At 35.9% G+C, this 19,881-nt stretch overlaps 1 protein-coding gene across 2 annotated transcripts; it reads left to right on the plus strand.

Annotated features, from left to right (window-relative positions):
• Positions 1-212: 212 nt before the first annotated feature.
• MANEA (mannosidase endo-alpha) lies at positions 213-18,219 on the plus strand. 2 transcript variants are annotated; one of them, XM_030945308.1, is made up of 5 exons: positions 213-279; positions 5,486-6,078; positions 9,434-9,543; positions 11,711-11,787; positions 13,037-18,219. In XM_030945308.1, the coding sequence occupies exons 2-5, from the start codon at positions 5,529-5,531 to the stop codon at positions 13,671-13,673; spliced, it is 1,374 nt and encodes a 457-aa protein (XP_030801168.1). In that variant the 5' UTR covers positions 213-279; positions 5,486-5,528; the 3' UTR covers positions 13,674-18,219. The 2 variants fall into 2 exon arrangements, with proteins under 2 accessions (XP_030801168.1, XP_030801169.1); XM_030945309.1 differs by lacking the exon at positions 213-279 and adding an exon at positions 455-4,034.
• The last annotated feature ends 1,662 nt before the right edge of the window (positions 18,220-19,881 follow it).

Genomic DNA, 19,881 nt, shown 5'->3' on the forward strand with positions numbered 1-19,881 from the left:
AAAAAGAAAAAATAAAAATAAAAACCCCAGCAAACACAATATGAAAGCCCAGCGGAGGCCCTGTTCTTCCACCACCCGCCGGTGCCCCGCTCCCAGCGGAAAAGGCGGGAGCGCGGCGCCGCTCTCCCCTCAGGATAACGGGGCCCGGCCGCCGCCGGCCGCCCCGCGCATGCGCCCCGGCTGGCGCACGCGCCGCCGCCCCGGCCCGGCCCGCGCGGTTCCCGCAGGGGCACCCCCCGCGCGCGCGCGCCCGGGCGGCAGCGGCCCTGCCTCCCGCGGGTGAGTAACGGCGCCGGCCCCGAGCCCCGGCCGGCCCCGGGCACTGGGGAAGGGCTCCTCGGGCTGGGAGAGGCCGGGAGAGGCGGGCACGGCGCCCGCCCCCGCCCGTCAGAGGGGCCGCGGCGGCCCCCGGGCGGCGCCTTCCCTCCTCCCTCGTGTGGAAGGCTCGCCGCGCCTCCCGCCCGCGGCTGGTGCTCGTCTGGTGGCGGGGGCTGGCGCTTGGTTCCGCGGAGTGGGAGAGAAGTGTGAGCGCTCGGAACTCGGTGCCTTGCTCAGGGGATGGGAGCACCGCAGCGAGCTGGGTCTGCTGCCAGCCCTTGCCTTCAACTCTTGTCCGGCAGCCTGGCTGTGAAGTGCCCCGGGCAGCTCCCGGTGAGCACCGGCTAAAGGTCGCTTTCTTCTCGTGGCGTGCAGCCGCCCAGAGTTAGCTGTGTGTTCCCATGTCCTTTCCAAGCAGGAGAAGGCTGGCATGTTGAAGGCAAATGCTGTAAATGCTGGAGGCTCTCTTACCACTTTTACAGCAAAGAGTCCAGAAGGATTGTGTTTTGTTCCTGCTGCTGTCTTTCTTAAGTTCAAATCACAATTTCAATTTTCTGGTTGTCAGATTTAAAATACCTTTTTTTAAATTGGGTAGACCAAAAAGAAATCTTATATTATTGGAAGTGTTTAAAAAGATACCTTTTTATCATGTAACACAGCTGTGAAGTGTGTACATGTTATACCTCATGTTTTCTTACATCTTTAATGATTTTCAAACTATTTTTTAGAAAAGGGTTTAGAAAAAGACTTTTCATATACAGAGAGCTTTTGAGAAGTTCCCTGGTTCTTTCTAATACTAGAAATACTAGAAGAGTTTCCCACATGTATGGTCAGCTTCTGTTGCTTTTTACTCTTCGTGGTCTCCAGATCAGAATATGCTGTGTAAATATGGTGCTTTTAACACTTTTACCAGTCCTCACCTGGTCAATCTCTTGGAAACTGAATTAGTGTTTTTAGGTGCACATCTGCACTGTAGCTCCAGAATCAGGGCTTTAAGGTCTAGATCTAGAGCTGATCTGTCACTTCAGAGTTTTCTGTTTCTTTGAGCTGGAAAAAATTAGTAGAAACTAAGTTTGGATAACTGAGAAGCGTTTTCTCCACTTTAGATAGCTGAGAAGCTTTGATCCCGTCCATGAGCTACCAGCCTCAGTGGCTTCTGGATGACCTGATCAATAAAATCAGATTTTCAGAGCTCTCCCCTATATTGCATTTCCATTTGTTGTGGTTAAGGAACATCAGAGCAAATAAATTATAGTATTTGCTGATTCTTGCTAAACTAGATAAATCTTTTTTATCTTAAACTAATTCTTTGCATAGTGTATTTCTCTTTTGGAATTTGTAAAACTGAAAAAAGCAACCCACTGGGCAGGGCACTGAAACTTGAGTTGCCTAACCAAAATTATCTTGAGTAATTAAGCACTGTCATCACTTCCAACCACTTTTTTAAAATTGCTTTTTCTTCTCTGACTAAAGAAACATTCTTTTTTGGGGAAACATGCCAGGGGGAGAAAAGCTCATCATCTGTACATCTGTGTGCTTTTTTCTTCATATAGTGGAAAGGTCAAACAGAAGGTTTCCCTGCACAGTAACTTAAGGGTATAAAAAGCAGTAGTGGGGGAGAAAAAAAAAATCGCTGTTAGGTAAGAGCTTGAGACATTCAGTTGATTGTGTGGAACAGTTAGGAAAATACTTCAGATTTTTTCATAGACCCTTCTTTTTCTTTCTTCATGAAGGAATTGTTTTAAGAAGAGCATCTGGAAATTTTGCCTACTGTGATGAATTTCATGCTATTTATTACCAAGAAACCCAAATTAATTTGGAACAGAGATGATCATAATGGGATAGACTTACATGTATTTTGTGCTTTTAATTCTGTATAGTTGCTTACAAACTAAAAAGTAAAACATTGTGTCAGATGTTTTGGGTTTTTTTCAAGAAGAGAACTAGGTGTTGAGGAAATACAGGTTTTAACTTTTCCCAGTAAAGCTTCATATTCTTCTCATGTTATGAAGGAAACTACTATCTGTATTCATTAAAGGAGAAACTCTGACCTGTTACCGATAGGTTTTTTCTTCTTTTAAAATTCATTGAGTAGGCAAGAGAAAGAGCCCAAACTGCTTGCATTTTTGTCTGGTGCACCTATATGTGTCAACAAACATGAAGTTTGAATCCAAAAGCTTCTGAGTCAGGGTAGCTGCATGTAAGATCTTAACCTTCATAAAGCTGAAGTTATTCAGCCTTTTTGCTACTGAGAAAGTCAATTGCTGTTAGATCCAAGTGCGCCCAAAAGTCCAAGGCAAGATATTTGCTAAGTCTATAGGAGTGAGGTGTGCCTCAGTAAATTGCAGTCAGACTCTAAAATTTGAATGTCCATGACAAATGCAAAATCACAGCTATGCTTTGTCTAATGACTGTTGAGTCAGAAATGCATTTTTAACGTTTTTCTGCTTCCAAGGATAGGCATAACTTCATGTAGCTGTTTCACAGGCATGTTTGCTCAGTCTCTTTCGCCAGTATTGCCATTCTGCTGTGGCACTAGCGCTGATGAGGGTAGTTTATCTGTCACTGTCTCTGAAAAGTAGATCTGAACAAGATTAAATGACATGTGAAGCACTGCCAACCTGTACCCCTTCGATGCAGCTTGTACAGTATAGGTGTCTATGCCAGGTCTGAATTATGTTATCATCATTGAGACCAATGTGTCCCCAAAACACAAGCCTTTACCATAGATATCGCTTACTTGTTCTAGAAATTTTTCACTTTGATACTGAGTCTCTGTGTAAGCATAGCAGAAGTTCATAATATGATATGGTAGACCAAGGTCTGTCTCAACGCTAATCAAATGCTAGTGGGCACTCTGCTCATTTTTTAGTATACTTCAATGGTGAATATTGCGTGTAAAAAAATACTTGTTAAAATAATAATGTGGAGCACCAAGATCAATTCCTGACACTTCAGACGAATTACTTAATGGTAGTGAAGTCATGATCTGAACAGGAGGCATTGAGTAGCTGATATGTCAACCAAGAATAAAAAGGAACAGCTTCTCTGAAATGGAATAGGAAAACGCAAGTGACAAATTGCAAACCTTTTGACATTGCAGTCATGAATTCTTTTTCACAGAAGAGATAAAGTAATAATTGGAGATACAGTTTTTCTCTGACAGTCCTGTGTGTTGTTTAATGAAGATCAGTGGCATTTAATTTAAATTAAATGGCATATATTAATACATTAGTCAGATGAATAATATTGTTTCCTTTAAAAAAAATCCTAACCCTTCAGAAAACTTAAGTTTATCTAATCTGAAAATTGAGTTAAATTACCAGGTAGAGGTAGCATAATATACTAGGAAAAAGACTGAAAAGGTAATGAAAAATATCAGGAGCAGTTTGAGTGTATTTAAAATTAATTTCTTATTGAAGTAAGATGCTCTGTACTTCAAACAATCTCTGACAGAATTCTAAAGTCATGGGAATGGATTTGTTAGCCATAGAAAAAGAACCCTGTAATTTGACGTAAAGCGGTGTGAAATCCTGTAAGCATTTATACTGGAAAATCATTTTCCCTGGCAGTAGCCAAATGTATGGTTTCAGAATCCAGTTGGGCAAAATGAACAACATCATTTTCATAGTATTGCCTTGTTCCATCTGTTCTTTCTTGGCTTTAGTGCTGAGATTCTCATTCAACTGATTCAACTGACTTCACTCTCTAACAAGGTAAAAGTGCATTGGGATTTTGTTGTTTGTTTTTGAAATGTTAACTGGGTTTTGCTCTTAAAGGAAATGAATGACCTTACTGTGAAAACCAAATGAATCCCTGAAGTTATAACAGACAGTAGGATGAATGGATTAATATTGGAAATGGAAGTGTTATAGTGCTAATCCAATTCAGGCTGTATTGTTAAAAAAATATTCTAAAATTGCTTATCTAAAATTATCATAGCAGTATTAAGCAGCATATTGTGAGAACTGAGCTCTGTGTTAATGCACTATAACACTGGCAGGAAACTAAGGTCAAATAATTTACAAGTATTTTAAAACTACCTGTGTATATCTCAGTAAATTAAAATAAGATTTTAAAATTCGGAGGTCAGTGATAGAAATACATATCACAACTATACTGTGTATAATGACCCTTGGATCAGAAATTTATTCTTAGATTTTCCAGTTTAGTGCTGCCAGTTTTATGCATAATCTTTTTCCCTATAATTCTGTGGTAACCTAAATTTTGTTAATCCTTTTCTCTGGTTCTCTTGTGATAATGTTGTACAGGAATTTAAGTTATAAATAAAATAATCAGGCCTTCCATTATATTGATTTTCTTCCCCCTGGTTTCATGGTTCAAATCTTGCTGTGTACCACTGGTCTTGTTTTGAATTTAGCTCTGGAGCATTACATGAAGTGTCAGGCAGCTGTGACATTGTACTAACTGGCTGCCAGCAGCTCACTTGCAGGCTTTCTGCTTGAGCCACATCCTTAATGCTATGCTGTTGTCTGCTTACATGATTCAGAAAAGAATTTAAAATTCTAGATCTGTAAAGTTGTAAAGCATCATGGTTTCAAATTTAGTTTTTGTTGTTTAGTGGTTTTAGGGGTTTGTTTGTTATTTAGTTTTGAGTATTTTGTTAATATATTGGTTAGCAGAACACAAAGTGCTTGGTTTCAAGCCAGTAAATAGGTTAGTAAATGAAACCTGTATTCTGAGTATAAGCTGTAGTTCTGTCATACCCTATTTTGTTTTTTACTCTTGTTCTGTTATTTTATTCTCCTTTCACAGGTTCTGCTTTTTTCTTCTATTGTCTTTATTAATTCTACCTGAATAGCACTTGCAAAACATAATAGTTCAAAACATAATAATGTAACCAGAATTTCCATTTCATGGGATTTATCTGGGTGAGGATAAAGCTTAAGTTCAAATGTAAAATACTTTAAAAAATATATGAGTCCTTGGTGTTAGAACCTCAGAATGTGACACATGTTCTCAAAGAAAGAAATGGGATTTTGTTTGTGTGCCCCACCCTCCACAAAGCCTGTTAGTTCTATGGTCAGTGTATGCATCACATTTGTCTCTTGTTATTTTTATTATATAGAGATTTTATGAAGCATTTCATACTGCTGAATAGTAGGTAATAAGAAATCTGACTTGAAAATATTTGTCTTTTGATCAGTTCCGGCCAAAATCCTTCTGTTGGGATTCTGAACTATGACATCATGGCAAGATTTCGCAGAAGAACATGCATCATTTTGTTGCTTTTTATTTTGTTTATTTGCTCCATAATGATGGCTTTGAAGACTCTGAGACCTGACAGAGCTGGCTTTGGGGATCCATTTGGACTTGGTTTGTTGCCAGAGCTTCAACAACGGACAGTGCTCTTAGACAGTAAACAGAACTTGCTAAATAGGGCTCAAGGAGATACTGTAACACGTGTCAGTAATTTGCATAGTATTGCTGTTAATACTATGAAAGCATCTATGTCTCCAGTAAAAAAGCTGGAAGAGGAGCTTTCTTCTCCTAATTATAACTTTCACATATTCTACTATACTTGGTATGGGAATCCACAGTTTGATGGTAAATATATTCACTGGAATCATCCACTATTGCCACATTGGGATCCCAAAATTGCAAACAATTATCCGAAGGGAAGGCATAATCCTCCTGAGGACATTGGGGCCAACTTTTATCCAGAACTTGGATCTTACAGTTCCAAAGACCCTACTGTCATAGAAGCCCACATGAAGCAAATGCGTACAGCTTCAACTGGTAATGAATGTTAACGTTTCAGCATGTTGTTCATTTATCCAGCCTTACATCTGTGCATAAGGGCAACTGAGCTATCCTGCTTTTCTGTGTAATTCAGGAAAGGTCTGAAACTAGTAAATGTCTTTATATCTCTGAGTTTTAACCCCAGCTGAAACCCACATCTTCAGGGCTGTGTCTGATGACACAGAAACGTAAGAATGGTGTTTGTAATACTTTAGGTACATGTTTTTCATGACTTACTGCTAAACACTGATATCATAAATGAAAAAACAGAAACCTGGACTGGAATACATTGTCTGTATATTTTATTTTTGGAGATGAATACTTCAGTTTAAAGAACAGGTTTCAGTAAATCACACAAATACGGTTAAGGAGCAGCATGTTCAAATATGAGTAGGTTTTTTTTCTCTGAATGATGTGTGTGAAATAACAATTATGTATTAATTCATTACTGTTCAAAAGTATCTTCTTTCAGTATAAATTGGTGTTCCCTTTTTCTAAATAAGGTGAACTGTATACATAAGAATCAAATTTTTTTTTATGTCGTTCCTTGTTGTTGGGCTTTATGGTCCTTTTTATGTTAATCTTCTTTGCAATAAGCAGTCATATAGGCTAATACTAAACTCTGAGTAGCTTCTGTAAATATAGTTGGAACAACATGACCAAAGCTCGTAGCATTATTGATTGATACTGCTAATGACCTTGTATTGAATCTCCTTCATTCACCTAATCATTTAGGTTAACGTAATTGTTATATTTTCATTAGTGATGTTTACTTGTGTAGTGTTTACTTCTTGGTTGTTGTCATCTTGTGGATTTTAACCTAACCTTTATTTTATCCAAGGGTTAATACAAACAGGAAATTTCTCACCCTCTTCAGTGATATAACTCCATCAACAGGAGTAACAAGACTGTTATAGAAAAATCTCAGATACAAGCTGCCTCAGATACAAGCACTGTTTTGGTCTTATCTAGAACAAAATAATTTATGATAGTGTGATGAAGGCAAGGGGGGCACTTGCACTTTAGAAGAATATGTGATCTTTCTCATCCTCTCAATACAGATGTCTAAAAAAGTTGAACTGCTGGTGGAATGGGTACCAAGTATTAGGAAAATGCTTTGCATAATCAGTTTTTTTAATATCTTCAGTTAGTTTTCCATTTAAAACTCAGCAACGTGAATGAGTAGTTCAGACTTCCTGTGACACTCTTTATAACATAACTGATATTTATAGAGTCACTATTTTCCTGCTGTTATTCTGACTTAAGGATTTAAGTACAATTGAATTTGGCCTCTTCCATCTAGATTTGACTAACATAAATCATCAAATTTTTTTTTAAGAATTATACTTTCTTTGTTTTTCGCGTACAGTGAGGCTGACTGTTTACAGTTTCTCTTTTTTCTCTCTTACCCAATGTCTCATCCATGACTGTATTTTACAGTCACATAAGCATTTTTTCTAGCCATTTTTGAGACTTTATCAAGAATCTTATGAAAAAAGAGAAAGGTAAGTGGTTCTTTCAGCAAATATTTTCTAATGATTCTAGGCATATAAGAGATTGGGGCTACAGAAGTCTCATGCAGTGCTTCCCTGTATTCTTCTTATATTTTACAATTCTTATGTAATAATTTCCTACTATTTTACAGATAATTACAGTAAATTTTATTAATGAGATTGCTTAGGGAAATTTTTTTTTGCACCAGCCTTTTTTTTGTGATAGTCCACTTTTGTTTTTAGTGACTATTCTGTTTTGAACATTTATGACATTGTTTTTAGTGTCAAGTCCATACTTTTCTTTTTTGACTCTTTAAGTGGTACGTAACTTTATTTTTTAACCACAGGAAAGAAAATGTGTAGTAGTCTTTCTCAGGAACAGGCCAGTGCAAATGGGAATTTAGGTTCCTTGATTAGCAATTCTGTCTCCTGAACTTTTACGTATTTCCTAAAGCTGTAAAAGAGGGTCTTGTCAGAGGTATTCAGGATATCCAGATTTGTTGCTGTTCTGCTTGTCCTTTACACCTTACTCACTTGCATTTAGTCCTTTTGTGTGAAATAAAAGATAATATGATAAAATGCAGTAAAATATTGCATTTTGCTTTCCTTGAGCAGACTGTCTCTTGTGATTACCTGTTATGTGTGATTTTCTTTTTGATAAAATGCAGAGATAATGTGCCTAAGGGTAGTTTAACTCCCTTCTGTGTGTGGTGAGCACAAATTTCTGGTTTGGATATTGTGTGATTATGTATTCACTGTAATTTATGGTTTCTTTTTCATAATTTTGGAATTGTTTGTTGGAAATTGGTGGTCAGAAATGTTATAATGTTAGTAAAATAGGTGGAATTTACAATATATATTTCCCCAGCTCAGTGGATTTATTAATTTACTTAAATTATTACCTAGTTAAAAAGAACCGCATTGACTTATTCTGTATGTTCTAAATAGTATTGCTAGGAAAATATTCCTACATCAGTATTTCATCTATTTCTTTCAGACTTAGCTTCTTTTTGATATGTTTCCAGCTGTGCAACCAAAAGATCCAATCTGTTTATTTGACATCATTTTATTTCAGAAGGAAAGAGTTTTGCTTTTCTGAATAATGTGTTCTTTTGCTTTCTTGGAGAGCATCAGAAAAATTTACAGTATGAAGACATGTTATTTGTTGTCTTTTTTCTCCACAGCACTGGTAACATCCTTAAATTATTGAGAGTTACTCAAGCATTTTTGAAGATAATAAATTTAAAAACTAATTTCACATGCTTGGAAGGATGGATTACACCATAGTAACTGTAGCAGCAAGAAAGAAGGTTGTGGGATTGAAGTCACTGCTTCTAGTAATAAATGGTTGTTTTGTATTTGAGCCAGAGGTACAATGAAGAAATAAGATAGGGAATAAAGTTCCATAAGATAAGAATCTCCTTCACCACATGCACAGTGTCGTCTCCTGACTGTTCTATAACCCATGTATCCCCCATGTATCCTGATAGTCTCTGCCTGTATCATGGTGTAGCTATCATGCCTTAGAGGGGAGCACACTTTTCCTCTTGTCCAACCCAAAGGTTGGAATGCTGTGCTGAAAAGCAGGAGGAAACAGCTCTTAAGTGTTAGGCTAAGGACACTGAGTACAGATTTGTTCCCTTGACGAGTGATCTAACCCGTTTGTTTTGCAGTCCTATAAAGAGAGGACTGCAAATATTCTGAGAATACTGAGATTTTGTAACTGATTAAAAAGTAATTTGAGATTCTGATTTATTTTATGTAGATTTCACATCAATAATTGTAACTCATGACAATGTTACAGTATACCTGTAATATGTTAAACAATATGATTTAAAACTCAAATTTTGTATTTTCAGGTGTAATAGTGCTTTCATGGTACCCACCAGGTATGGCTGATGAAAATGGAGAGCCAACTGATGATTTGGTACCAGTTGTTTTGGACTATGCACACAAATATAACCTAAAGGTAAAGTATTTCTAGATACACTTAATAGGACAATAGGGAAAGTAAACTTTGCTATTATACTGCACTTCTTTTTGGTTGGAAGTCTTTGAATTGCAATGAACTTTGGTGGGACCTGAGTAATATTCCCTTATAAGCAGAATAAATATTGTAATCTGCTTTAGCTTGCGGAATCTAAGGCATAGTGCTGTGGATTCTTACTCTTTTCTAATTTCTTTTCAGAAAACAGTTTTTAAAGTAACACATTGTGTTGTCTTCCAGTGAGTCTTGGAAGTTGAGGGAAGTATTACATATTCCAGAATACTGTGAAATACAGTGAGCTTTAAACTAAGAACCTTTGAGAAAGGAGAAAGATTTATCTTCATTTTGCATTATTTCATAACTTTCTGGCACCTGAACATAGAGGTCAGGAGTGAGCGTCTATGAGGAATAAAGACAGACTTGGAATATCTAGTTTGAATAAATGTCTTTATTCCAGAAGGTACCAGAAACACTTGCCTTGAACTGTAAGGTCAGAGAGATGCTGTTCAGACTTTGTGGTTTGGTTTCGTTTATTTTTAGAATAAAACTTGTATTTCCCTTTTGTGATAATGAAAATATGTATTTCATTTTAATCTCTCCCAAGTAATAAATTTGAGCTTTTAAGTAGCTGCATATATTTCATCTCTGGAGTGTGCTGTCTGTACTGTGTACTGAAAACACAGCCTGTTCATCTGTTCTGGTTTTAGTTGGTAACACAAGTTGCAGATTCTCAGTGAAATTTCCTGTCACTGGGGGTAACTGTAGATTCCTTAGCAAGCAGGAGGAAAATAGGATGATTAAAATACATACAGAAGTCATTTTAAAACTGTTAAAAATACTGTGTGGTTTGCATTATATGGTACGGGTTACACTCTGTCTAATAATAAATATTTTAAAATACTGAAAAAGGTATTATCTTTTCCCAAAATCTTCTGACCATCTAATAGAGTTTGCTCTTACCTAAAAAACTTGTTAGCATTCAAGTCTCAAAGGAGTCAAGGCCAAACAAAACAAGCTACCAAGGAAAGTACAGTAGTGTGTAATAGTGTGATAATGATTGCAGTATGAATGAAGCTGCTGTTACCACTTGGAAGGATTACTGAAATGCGGATATTCGTATGGATATTGCAGGAAGTGCTACCTTCACTGTAATGTTTTTAAGCATTCTTGCACTAGCAAGTTATTATGGTAAGTGTTAGGAGTCTCAGTAGACCAAAGCCAATATACAAAATACGTTTCTGTTAAATAGAAGTCTGGGACAAGATATGCCCTTTCGATTTGCCTGGTTTTCATAGTTGGAAATGAAAGATGAAATTATAGTGCTTTTCAGCCTCTACTGTCACTCAGTGATTTAGTCTGACGCTATTTTTCTATAGTTTCTACTTAATAGAGAGGGAGATTGGCTTTGCAATAGAAATTTTTTACTGTTGCAGAGTTGTCAAAGACTTTATTAAATACATTCTACTCTAAAATTGCTTCTGAAAAAGTTGTTGCTTTGATTAATGTAATGTATTCTTCCATGATTGTCTATTTGAAAACAAATTCATTTTTACATTGGAATTCACACATACTGGTTAATGAATTCCATAAGCTCCAAGATTGACATTCAGAGCAATAGCAGTACATTATATTAGATTTAGTTCCAAGAGCTTGTTGCTGTTGATAAATCTATAAAATTTTAAATTAAAGTTTTCATTTTGCATATCTTAAAATGTATTTTGACTGAAAACTATCTTTGGAGCATTATCTTTAGCATTTGTTAGAAATTAAATATTAAAATGTTTAATTGGTTTATCAGTTCTTTGACATTCAAATAGATAATATTTTAAGTTTTAGGTTTTGTAGCTTTTTAATTTTTCTGAGGCATGATTACCACTTGCTGTAGTCTAGGGTAAACAAAAGCAATGTTCTGTTTTAATGTAAAAAAACCAAGTATTTCATACCAAACTTCCTGGAATCGGAAGCTTCTAATGTCAGTAGTGCAGTAGTTGTATTAGGGTTGGATTATTCTCAGTATAGAGATGACTGATGAAGTGTTTGGTCTGTAAGGAATTATATTTTTGACTGGTACTTGCTTCATCTAATACCCAGTGCCCACGTATTCAGCAGTACTTTGTGTTTGTGTTGCTGTTATGTTTTCATCTTTCAGGTCACTTTTCATATTGAACCTTACAAAGACAGAGATGATCGCAGCATGTACCACAATGTCAAGTACATCATTGACAAGTGAGTTTTTTCAGAATGGTGTCCTTGGTTTCTTACCTGCTGGCTTAGGGGACTTCGGTATATGAACTAAGGCTTGTAAAAATACATGAGAATGTCTGCTGAGACTGAAAAGAACTTTGTTTATATTTCAGTGCTGCAAAAATCCGGGTTTTTTTTTTAATACTGAAGTGCAAATTTTACATAGGTTCTCAAGTTTAAATTGCTTTCAACATTGTTTAATATCATTTATCATACTTTAGATACTTCAGATTAGCAACATGATCTTTAAATTAAATAAAATGTACATTTTGATAATGACAAACTAGCAGATAGAGTTTGATTGTGTTGACCTCTAATGATTTAAATTCATCTTGACAAATTCTGTACAGCTACTTGTTGTTTTGCTTATCAGTGCTGCTTAGGCTGTCTTTATTTCATGCAGAATTAGAGAATTGCCCTTCAGAGGAAACTGATAACTGTAGCGCAGTTTGACACTACGTTACTGTCACAGTTTAACCCCAGCCAGCAACTAGGTACCACCAGCTGCCCCTTACTTCCCCTCTCATCCCCCAGCAGTGGGGAAGTGAATCACAAGGAAAAGATAAAACTTTGTGGGTTGAAATAAGAGCAATTTTATGATTGAAACAAATTAGTGTGCCAGTAGTATTATTAAGAATGATAATGGAAAGAAGAAAAAGAGAGAGTAACAGAACCCAAGATGAATTGCTCACCACCTACAGAGCGGTACCTGGCCCAGCCCTGGGCAACATTCAGTCCACTTCCAGGTAGCTCCCTCAGTTTATATATGGGCATGACATTCTGAAGTGTGGCCAGCTCAGGTCAGCTGTCTTGGCCTTCCTTCCTCCGAACTTTTTGTGCAGCTCCTTACTGGCAGAGCAGGAGACACTGAGAAGTCCTTGACTTAGGGTAAGCGCTGCTTAGCAGCAGAAAAAACATCAGTTTGTTATCAATTTCATTCTCATGCTAAATAAAAAAAACCACACAGCACTGGACCAGCTCCTAGGAGCATTAATTCTGTCCCTGCCAAACCCAGGACAGTTAGTAATTCGTAGTAGTTTAAAGGTTTTTTGAAGAGTCATTGTTTGATTCTTAGCAAACACTGGACTGAAGATGGATACGATGTGCTGTGTTTCAGAGTCCGTGTCCTGTCTTTTTAAATTAATTTTTTGGAAAAGTCTTCAGCTCAGATTGTACAACAGTATTTTCCAAATGGCAAGTCTTGTCTTAACAATACTTGTTTGCTTTATAGATACGGAAGCCATCCAGCCTTTTACAGACATAAAACCAGCACAGGCAGACTTCTTCCCATGTTTTATGTTTATGACTCTTATGTAACAATCCCTGAAATATGGGCAAATCTCTTAACTGTGTCTGGATCCCAGAGTATTCGAAATACTCCCTATGATGCATTATTCATTGCACTTCTTGTAGAAGAAAGACATAAGCATGACATTCACAGAAGTGGTTTTGATGGAATGTACACGTACTTTGCCACCAATGGCTTCTCCTACGGCTCATCTCATCATAATTGGGCAAGTTTAAAAGCCTTTTGTGATAGTAACAACTTAATGTTTATTCCAAGTGTGGGGCCAGGCTATATTGATACCAGCATCCGACCTTGGAACAACCACAACACCCGGAACCGTGTCAATGGGAAGTACTATGAGACTGCCTTCAGCGCAGCCCTTCTGGTGCGGCCAGAAATTATTTCCATTACATCTTTTAATGAATGGCACGAGGGAACTCAGATTGAAAAAGCTGTCCCTAAACGGACTGGACAGATGGTTTACCTTGATTATAAACCCCATAAACCAAATGTTTACCTTGAGCTTACTCAGAAGTGGTCTGAGAAGTACAGAAAAGAACAAGAACAGTGGCTTATGTGAGTTGTCCCAGCTGCAGTTGTTTTCTAATGCATTGACTGTATTGGGAAAGAAATTGAGAGCTGAAGAATCTGTTAGTAAATGTCTTTATTGTATCTTTTGAATGTATATGCACTACTACTGAATTTTAATTTTGAAAAGTAAAAAGATTATGAGAATATTGATTATAAGAATATTGGCAGTTCTGTTTTACTGGATATTTTAGTTCAAAAATATTCAGGGAAAACTGTTTGTTGTTCATTTGTGGCTTTTTTTAACTTTGTAACTTGCATGCTGAGTTTTCAGAACATCCGCATGGGAGTAACGCTACATGACCAAAGTATAACAGAAAACTGGCACAGTTTCTTCCTTCCTTTATTCCTGTAGTTGTGTTTCTAATCAAACTGATGCTGTAATCTAAATCCTTATAGCTTCTTGCAGGATGCATGTCTGTAGTGTGTGGAATAATCTACATTTACACTTTTTGATGCTTTGCATATGGAGTTCTTGACATACGACTAGCTTGTGGTAAGAGCACTGAAGAGTTATGTGTGATGCAACACCACTGGGTTTTGTTTGGAAAAAAAAGGTATTTCAAAGAAAGTTCCAAAGATCTGTGAAAGATTTCTAGTTTACTTACATCTTTTCTGTTTGGTACATGGTGTAGACTTTTGCAGATTAATGGATACTGACCGAGAACTTTTTTCTTTTTCTCTTACTTTGAATTAAAAAAAAGCTGCAATTAGAGTGGAAAATATTTTTGAGGGGGAAAAAACCCCTAAAGATACAAAAAATTCATTGAAATTTCCATTGTTGCTTATTTTCTGCTAATTGACTGCATACACAGACCCAATGTGCTTTTTTAAATGTCTAATTTCTATACCCAGTATCTTACTCATCCTACAATAACTTAATTGTTGGAAATACTTTTTTTGTTTCTGATTTAGGAGCAACCTAGTTTGGTAGCAATGAGAGCAACTACCTATTCATTTAATTTATTTGAAATCTGAGATTTCTCTTTTTCATCTAGTCAGTTTAGTTGTTCCAGGATTCACAATTGTAAATACTAGAATCTTGCTGTTATTCACATAAGCACTCTACCGATGCTACCTGTAAGACTGTGGTGTGGCTGGAAATGAGTTTTCCATTCCTAGGAATCTCATCTTTAAATGTGATTACTAATTGGCATTTTTTATGAGGTTTGAAAGGTTCAATCACACAGACATACCTCCTCAGCAATACATTTTTTTGTGATTTTCATAGAATTTCATAACAAAGCTGTAAACTTCGGAATAGTAGGAATTGCAGCATTTTGTTCATTTGCAGCAAATGTTTAATCCTAGCAAAGTGGATTCTTTCTTAGTTATTTTATTTTTTTAATTGGCATATGAGATTCTGATCCTGTGTTTTAGTTCATATGCTCAGACTGTTGTGACCACTAGTAACAGCTAGAATTCCATTGATGTCAACAGAACTCATGAAAATTACACTCTTTACTCAGACCTCACTGTAATCTGTCTGTTAAATGGTAAGGTGAATGTGAGGACTTCTGTTAAAACAGAAACCAAACTACTATATTTTTTCCAGAAAACTTTTTCATTCCAAATAAATGTAAACCTGTTACCACTATAAATTTCTAAAGTCTTCTGGTATGAAAAAGGTTTGTTTATATATCTCTTATTTTTTTGTCATTTCTTTGTGCTTGCTCAAGTGATGAGGTGTCATCTAATGCCCTCAGCTGCTTGAAAAAATGCAGAAATTGGATGGCAGATATATAACCTGGCATGTTGAAATGTGCCTCTAGAGTTACTGGAGTCTTATTAATCTCTCTTCAAATTTTTTTTTTCATTTTCGTATTGCATTTCTGCGCAGTCTGAAATGCCTCTGAAAGAAGTGTTTACTAATGCTTGTTTTGCTGTACTCAGGTGGGTAAATGGACATAGGTATGACCACAGTCAAAAAATAGTGTCTGAGACGTAAAAAGCACTTGTTAGATTTTTACCACTTCCAAGTTAACTACTTCCTTTTTTATTTTACTTATTTTTGATATTACTTATTTTACTATAAATTCCTTAAATAGCTATATGTAGCTAATTTTTATAATTTGTGGTATGTTTATGCTTTTGCAGCCCAGAGTCCTTATATTTATTTTAAATGTGAGGGAACAATTAAATGTTTGCATATGTTATTAAAAAATCTTCTGAAATCAAACCTATTGAAAGGACAAGTGTCTTTGTTTTCCCTTAGCTTAAACTTTTGTCATACACTGGTCTTTTCTCACTGTAGTTTTCTGAGCACTTTACTGGTCTTGACATCTTTGCACTCACCTTTTAGCCCTTACTTTCTCTTAGTGGCAGTTTATTTTCTCTGTGACTGTGAAAGTCACTCCTTTGTTGCTGTGTATAGAAATATTTGAAATCTGTTGTATGGTATTGTACCACTGAGGTGATCTATCTTGTTTAAAATGCAGTTTATGAAAACAGTATAATGGATCTCCATTACTCAGAAAGACTTCTGGAATTGTTGTAAAGGTATCATTTAACCATTGCCATGAAGTGGTTTGGGCCATGGCACACTGACGTCTAATGGGACCTTCAGAAGAATTTGCAGAACTTCTCTAGAAAAGATTGAAAATTAAGTGCCTAGAAATTCATCACCCCTGAACACTTACTGTATATTTATGTGCTTGATGTGATTTAAAACATAAATATGCAACCTCACATAATATTTCAGAGTTGAGAATTTAATTTGATGATCCTAAGAAAATCTGATGGAAAGCAGCTACTAGAGCTACCCCACCTGCCTGACTAATACTTTCCCTGTACTTAAAGCAAATCTATGTGCTGCTTCTTGTCATAGGGAGTGGAGAGTTTTGCTTATGGACTGTTGCTGCAGTCATGATACTTGAAATTTAAGTAAAAATAGATCCGTGGGAAAGGATTTGTACAAATGCAAAGGAATAAGATGGTTACAAGGGCACAGTTAAAAGGGACAAGGGAGGAGAAAAGTGAATATATTTAAGAAGGTGGTTACTCCAAGCTTTAAGATTACAGTAAGGAAAAAAGGGGACTCCAGTGTGCAACCAAAATTGAAAGGCAGGAAAGAACATTTCTAATGATTTAGAGATTTGAAATAGATTTTAGGAATATCTAGATCCCATTTAACTTTGGCGTCCCACGAATTTTACTTCTTGGCCAACTGGAAAAAATACTAAAATGACTGGTTTTAATATTTTTACACTGGTTAAATGCATTTGATTCTTTATTTCATAGTACTTAAAGTGATATGGGAAGTTTTAAAAGAGATTGTGCCGTGTTATGCCTCTGCACATACAGAAATACCTGAAGTAATCAGTCACATACTACCAACTGAGTATTGCCAGGGGGTAAATGGTTTCTAGTCAAGGAGCGACTTCCTTGTGGTAAAAAGAGAACATATTTTCAAAAGAAAATCTATAGGTTCATTTCTGCTTCTGTGAATTATGATCAAGTAAATTGTTTTAGTTCTGTGAGCTGTCTCAGAACTGAAGCTTAGTGCATCAACTCTGAAATAATGTGTATTAAATCTTGTATAGTAGTGCATGTCTGTCAGAGCTATAATCTTACACTGAACTTTGTGGGCAAACGTGCTGATGCTGTTATGGTTTTAGTGGCAAGCTGTAGATTATTGTGGATATAGTTTTGCACTGATGTTCATCGTCTTTGTCTAGTGCATTTCTTTTGAGGTGCCAATGATTTATCTCTTAAGAAGTTGTTGAAGCAGAAGGTTCTTCAGTGAAAAAATTTTTGTTATGAAATTGGTGTGTATATTCTCTGCATAGTTTGAATTAAGACATTTCACACATGGTTCTTAGATTCAGTTGAAAATATCTCTCAGGAGTGTTTTCAGCTCTCTGGGCACATGGGTAAGGACTTACTGTGATTTAGGGCTCTTTTTTTTTTCTGAATCTCATGAACACAAAAAGAAGAAATAAAGAATTTATAAACAAATTATTTGCCACTGAATATAAGATGAAAATCTCTCTCCCAGTCCTTCAAGTACTTGTCTTCATCTTTCTGTGTCATTAAGATTGTGTCAATGTTTTGTTTCTTTTTATCTTTTACTTTTGACCAGCATGCTGAATGTTCTATAAATTTCTAAAGTGACTGTATTTTTAAGATTTCATAGTTGGAATATTCTGTAAAGAGAATCTACAAGAATAGTAGCATGGCAGAAAAGCCTGATATGAATTTCATATTGTATAGGTGAACTTGTTGTGAATGGATAGCGTGTGTTTATATTAATTGAACATAAATAAAAAATACCTTTCTTTTAATACCCTACATGGCTGTGACAGATATGAATTTGCTTACATAAAAATAAAAAATGTTTATGTGTCTGTTTCAGTATGTGCATATACCTGAAGTCATGATTTTTAAAATATAATGTCACTGTAATAAAATTACAGACTGGATTCTGCTACTTCTAAGTAAGCAATGGTTTTAATTCCCTGTGATATTTACAGAAGACCTTTTTGCTTATGAATGTTTTCATGAAAAATAAATATATGCCCAAAATTGTGATTTTTAAAGGAATGTGTGATAGTGGAATCTTTTCATAATGCAAGTTTTGAAAGTTAATTTTTATTTTTCTATTGTTATGTATGTGTGCTAGCTCTCCATAGAATCAACACAGTGGTAGGTGCTTTCAGTGAGCACTATGTGTCTGACAACTGGATCCTGTCTTCAGAGTTGGTTTTGTAACTTGAAGTCATTGCTATAGAAACACAGCAGGATCTCTCAAGACTAATTTCTCAAACTGCAGTGTGATTCAACAAACAAAGAACCAGCCATAATTTCAGTTGATTTTTAGAATAGTGAAAATTAGAATGTTGGTTTGTTGTGATTTTAATGGAAGTTTCTTGGAAAATTCTAATATACTATGGTAGGAAATAGTTTTATCATACAGTTGAGATTGCTTGTTCATTAAGATCAGATAGCCAGTTAAAGTTTGAGAAGTATGATTTTAAATATGGTATCTGTTTTTCAATAATACAGTATTTTGTAATACCATTGCCACTATTCAAAATACTTTAATAACAGTGAATACTTCTTTTTAAAGGGTATTCTTCTTTAGTTCTAAAAGAAGAAGTTTAGTTCTCCTTTAGTTCTAAAGGAGAACTAAAGGGAGCTTTTAAAGAAGGCATTAACCTCAGGAAGCAATGTTAATCAATGAGAAATAGTACTAAGATTTTTCAAGGAAGAAAGAAGTAGCCAGCCATTGGCTTTGTGAAAAGCTCTGCAGTCCTTATTTTGTCTCATATATATGATTCTTGGTGAGTACTCAAATTTTATTCCAGGTCAGTGAAGAACCTACTTCAAAAAATAAAATACCTTCTGAAAACACAAATAGTAAATCGTATTAGTTGTACTCCTAGCATACCAAAGGTACATGTGCTTTGCTGTTTAGGTCCAGCCTTTGGCTGACCAACATCCTGATCTACTAATTCACTTGGAATTTTTTGCATATGTTTGTATGTGGTTTTTTTTTTATTAAAACATTGGAGAATAAGTACAAATCAGAATTTTAAAACTCCACTGCAGTAACATGACATTGAAAAAGATAAGCTGTATAGAAGGGAGGAATGTAGTTAAGAGATGTCAAAATTATAAAATGTCTGGAGCCTTTATGCAGGCAGTATAACTATATTCAGATTACTATATCAATCAAAAGATTTTTAAGAGGCCTGGAAAAAGTTCATGTAGTTAAACAACAGAATAAAGAAAGGTGTTAGAAATAAAAGATACTTTAAAATGCAGATTCTGTCCAAAGGATCAAGCCAGAAAAGAGATAAGTTCTGGCATTCATTCTAAAGCTAAAAAAAAAATCCTCTATCAAATTTGAGGGAACAACTTCCTAGACCTAAAAAAAAAAAAAAAAAACAAGCAACAACAAGAAAAAAAACCTAAATAATTAACCTTCCCCCATTCATCCACCAGAAGTAAATACAGAAAACCATGGTATGCAAGACATAATACAATATTAAGGAAAAAATATCCAAACAACAGTTTCTAAGAACTACATACTAGAGTCTTCTTTAATGCATGTTTCTAAAACATGTCACAAGCAGACAGAAAGCTGGTAGTGTGCTAGTAGTGCCGGTAGTTAGATAGCAGAGTAGCACAATGCTCTTTCAAAGATCCTTTGGATCTTTGATAACACTGTGGTAGAGAAGTTAAAAGTGTTTTGTATC

This window comes from Camarhynchus parvulus, chromosome 3 (genome assembly GCF_901933205.1).
Source record: "Camarhynchus parvulus chromosome 3, STF_HiC, whole genome shotgun sequence".
Lineage (NCBI taxonomy): Eukaryota > Metazoa > Chordata > Aves > Passeriformes > Thraupidae > Camarhynchus > Camarhynchus parvulus.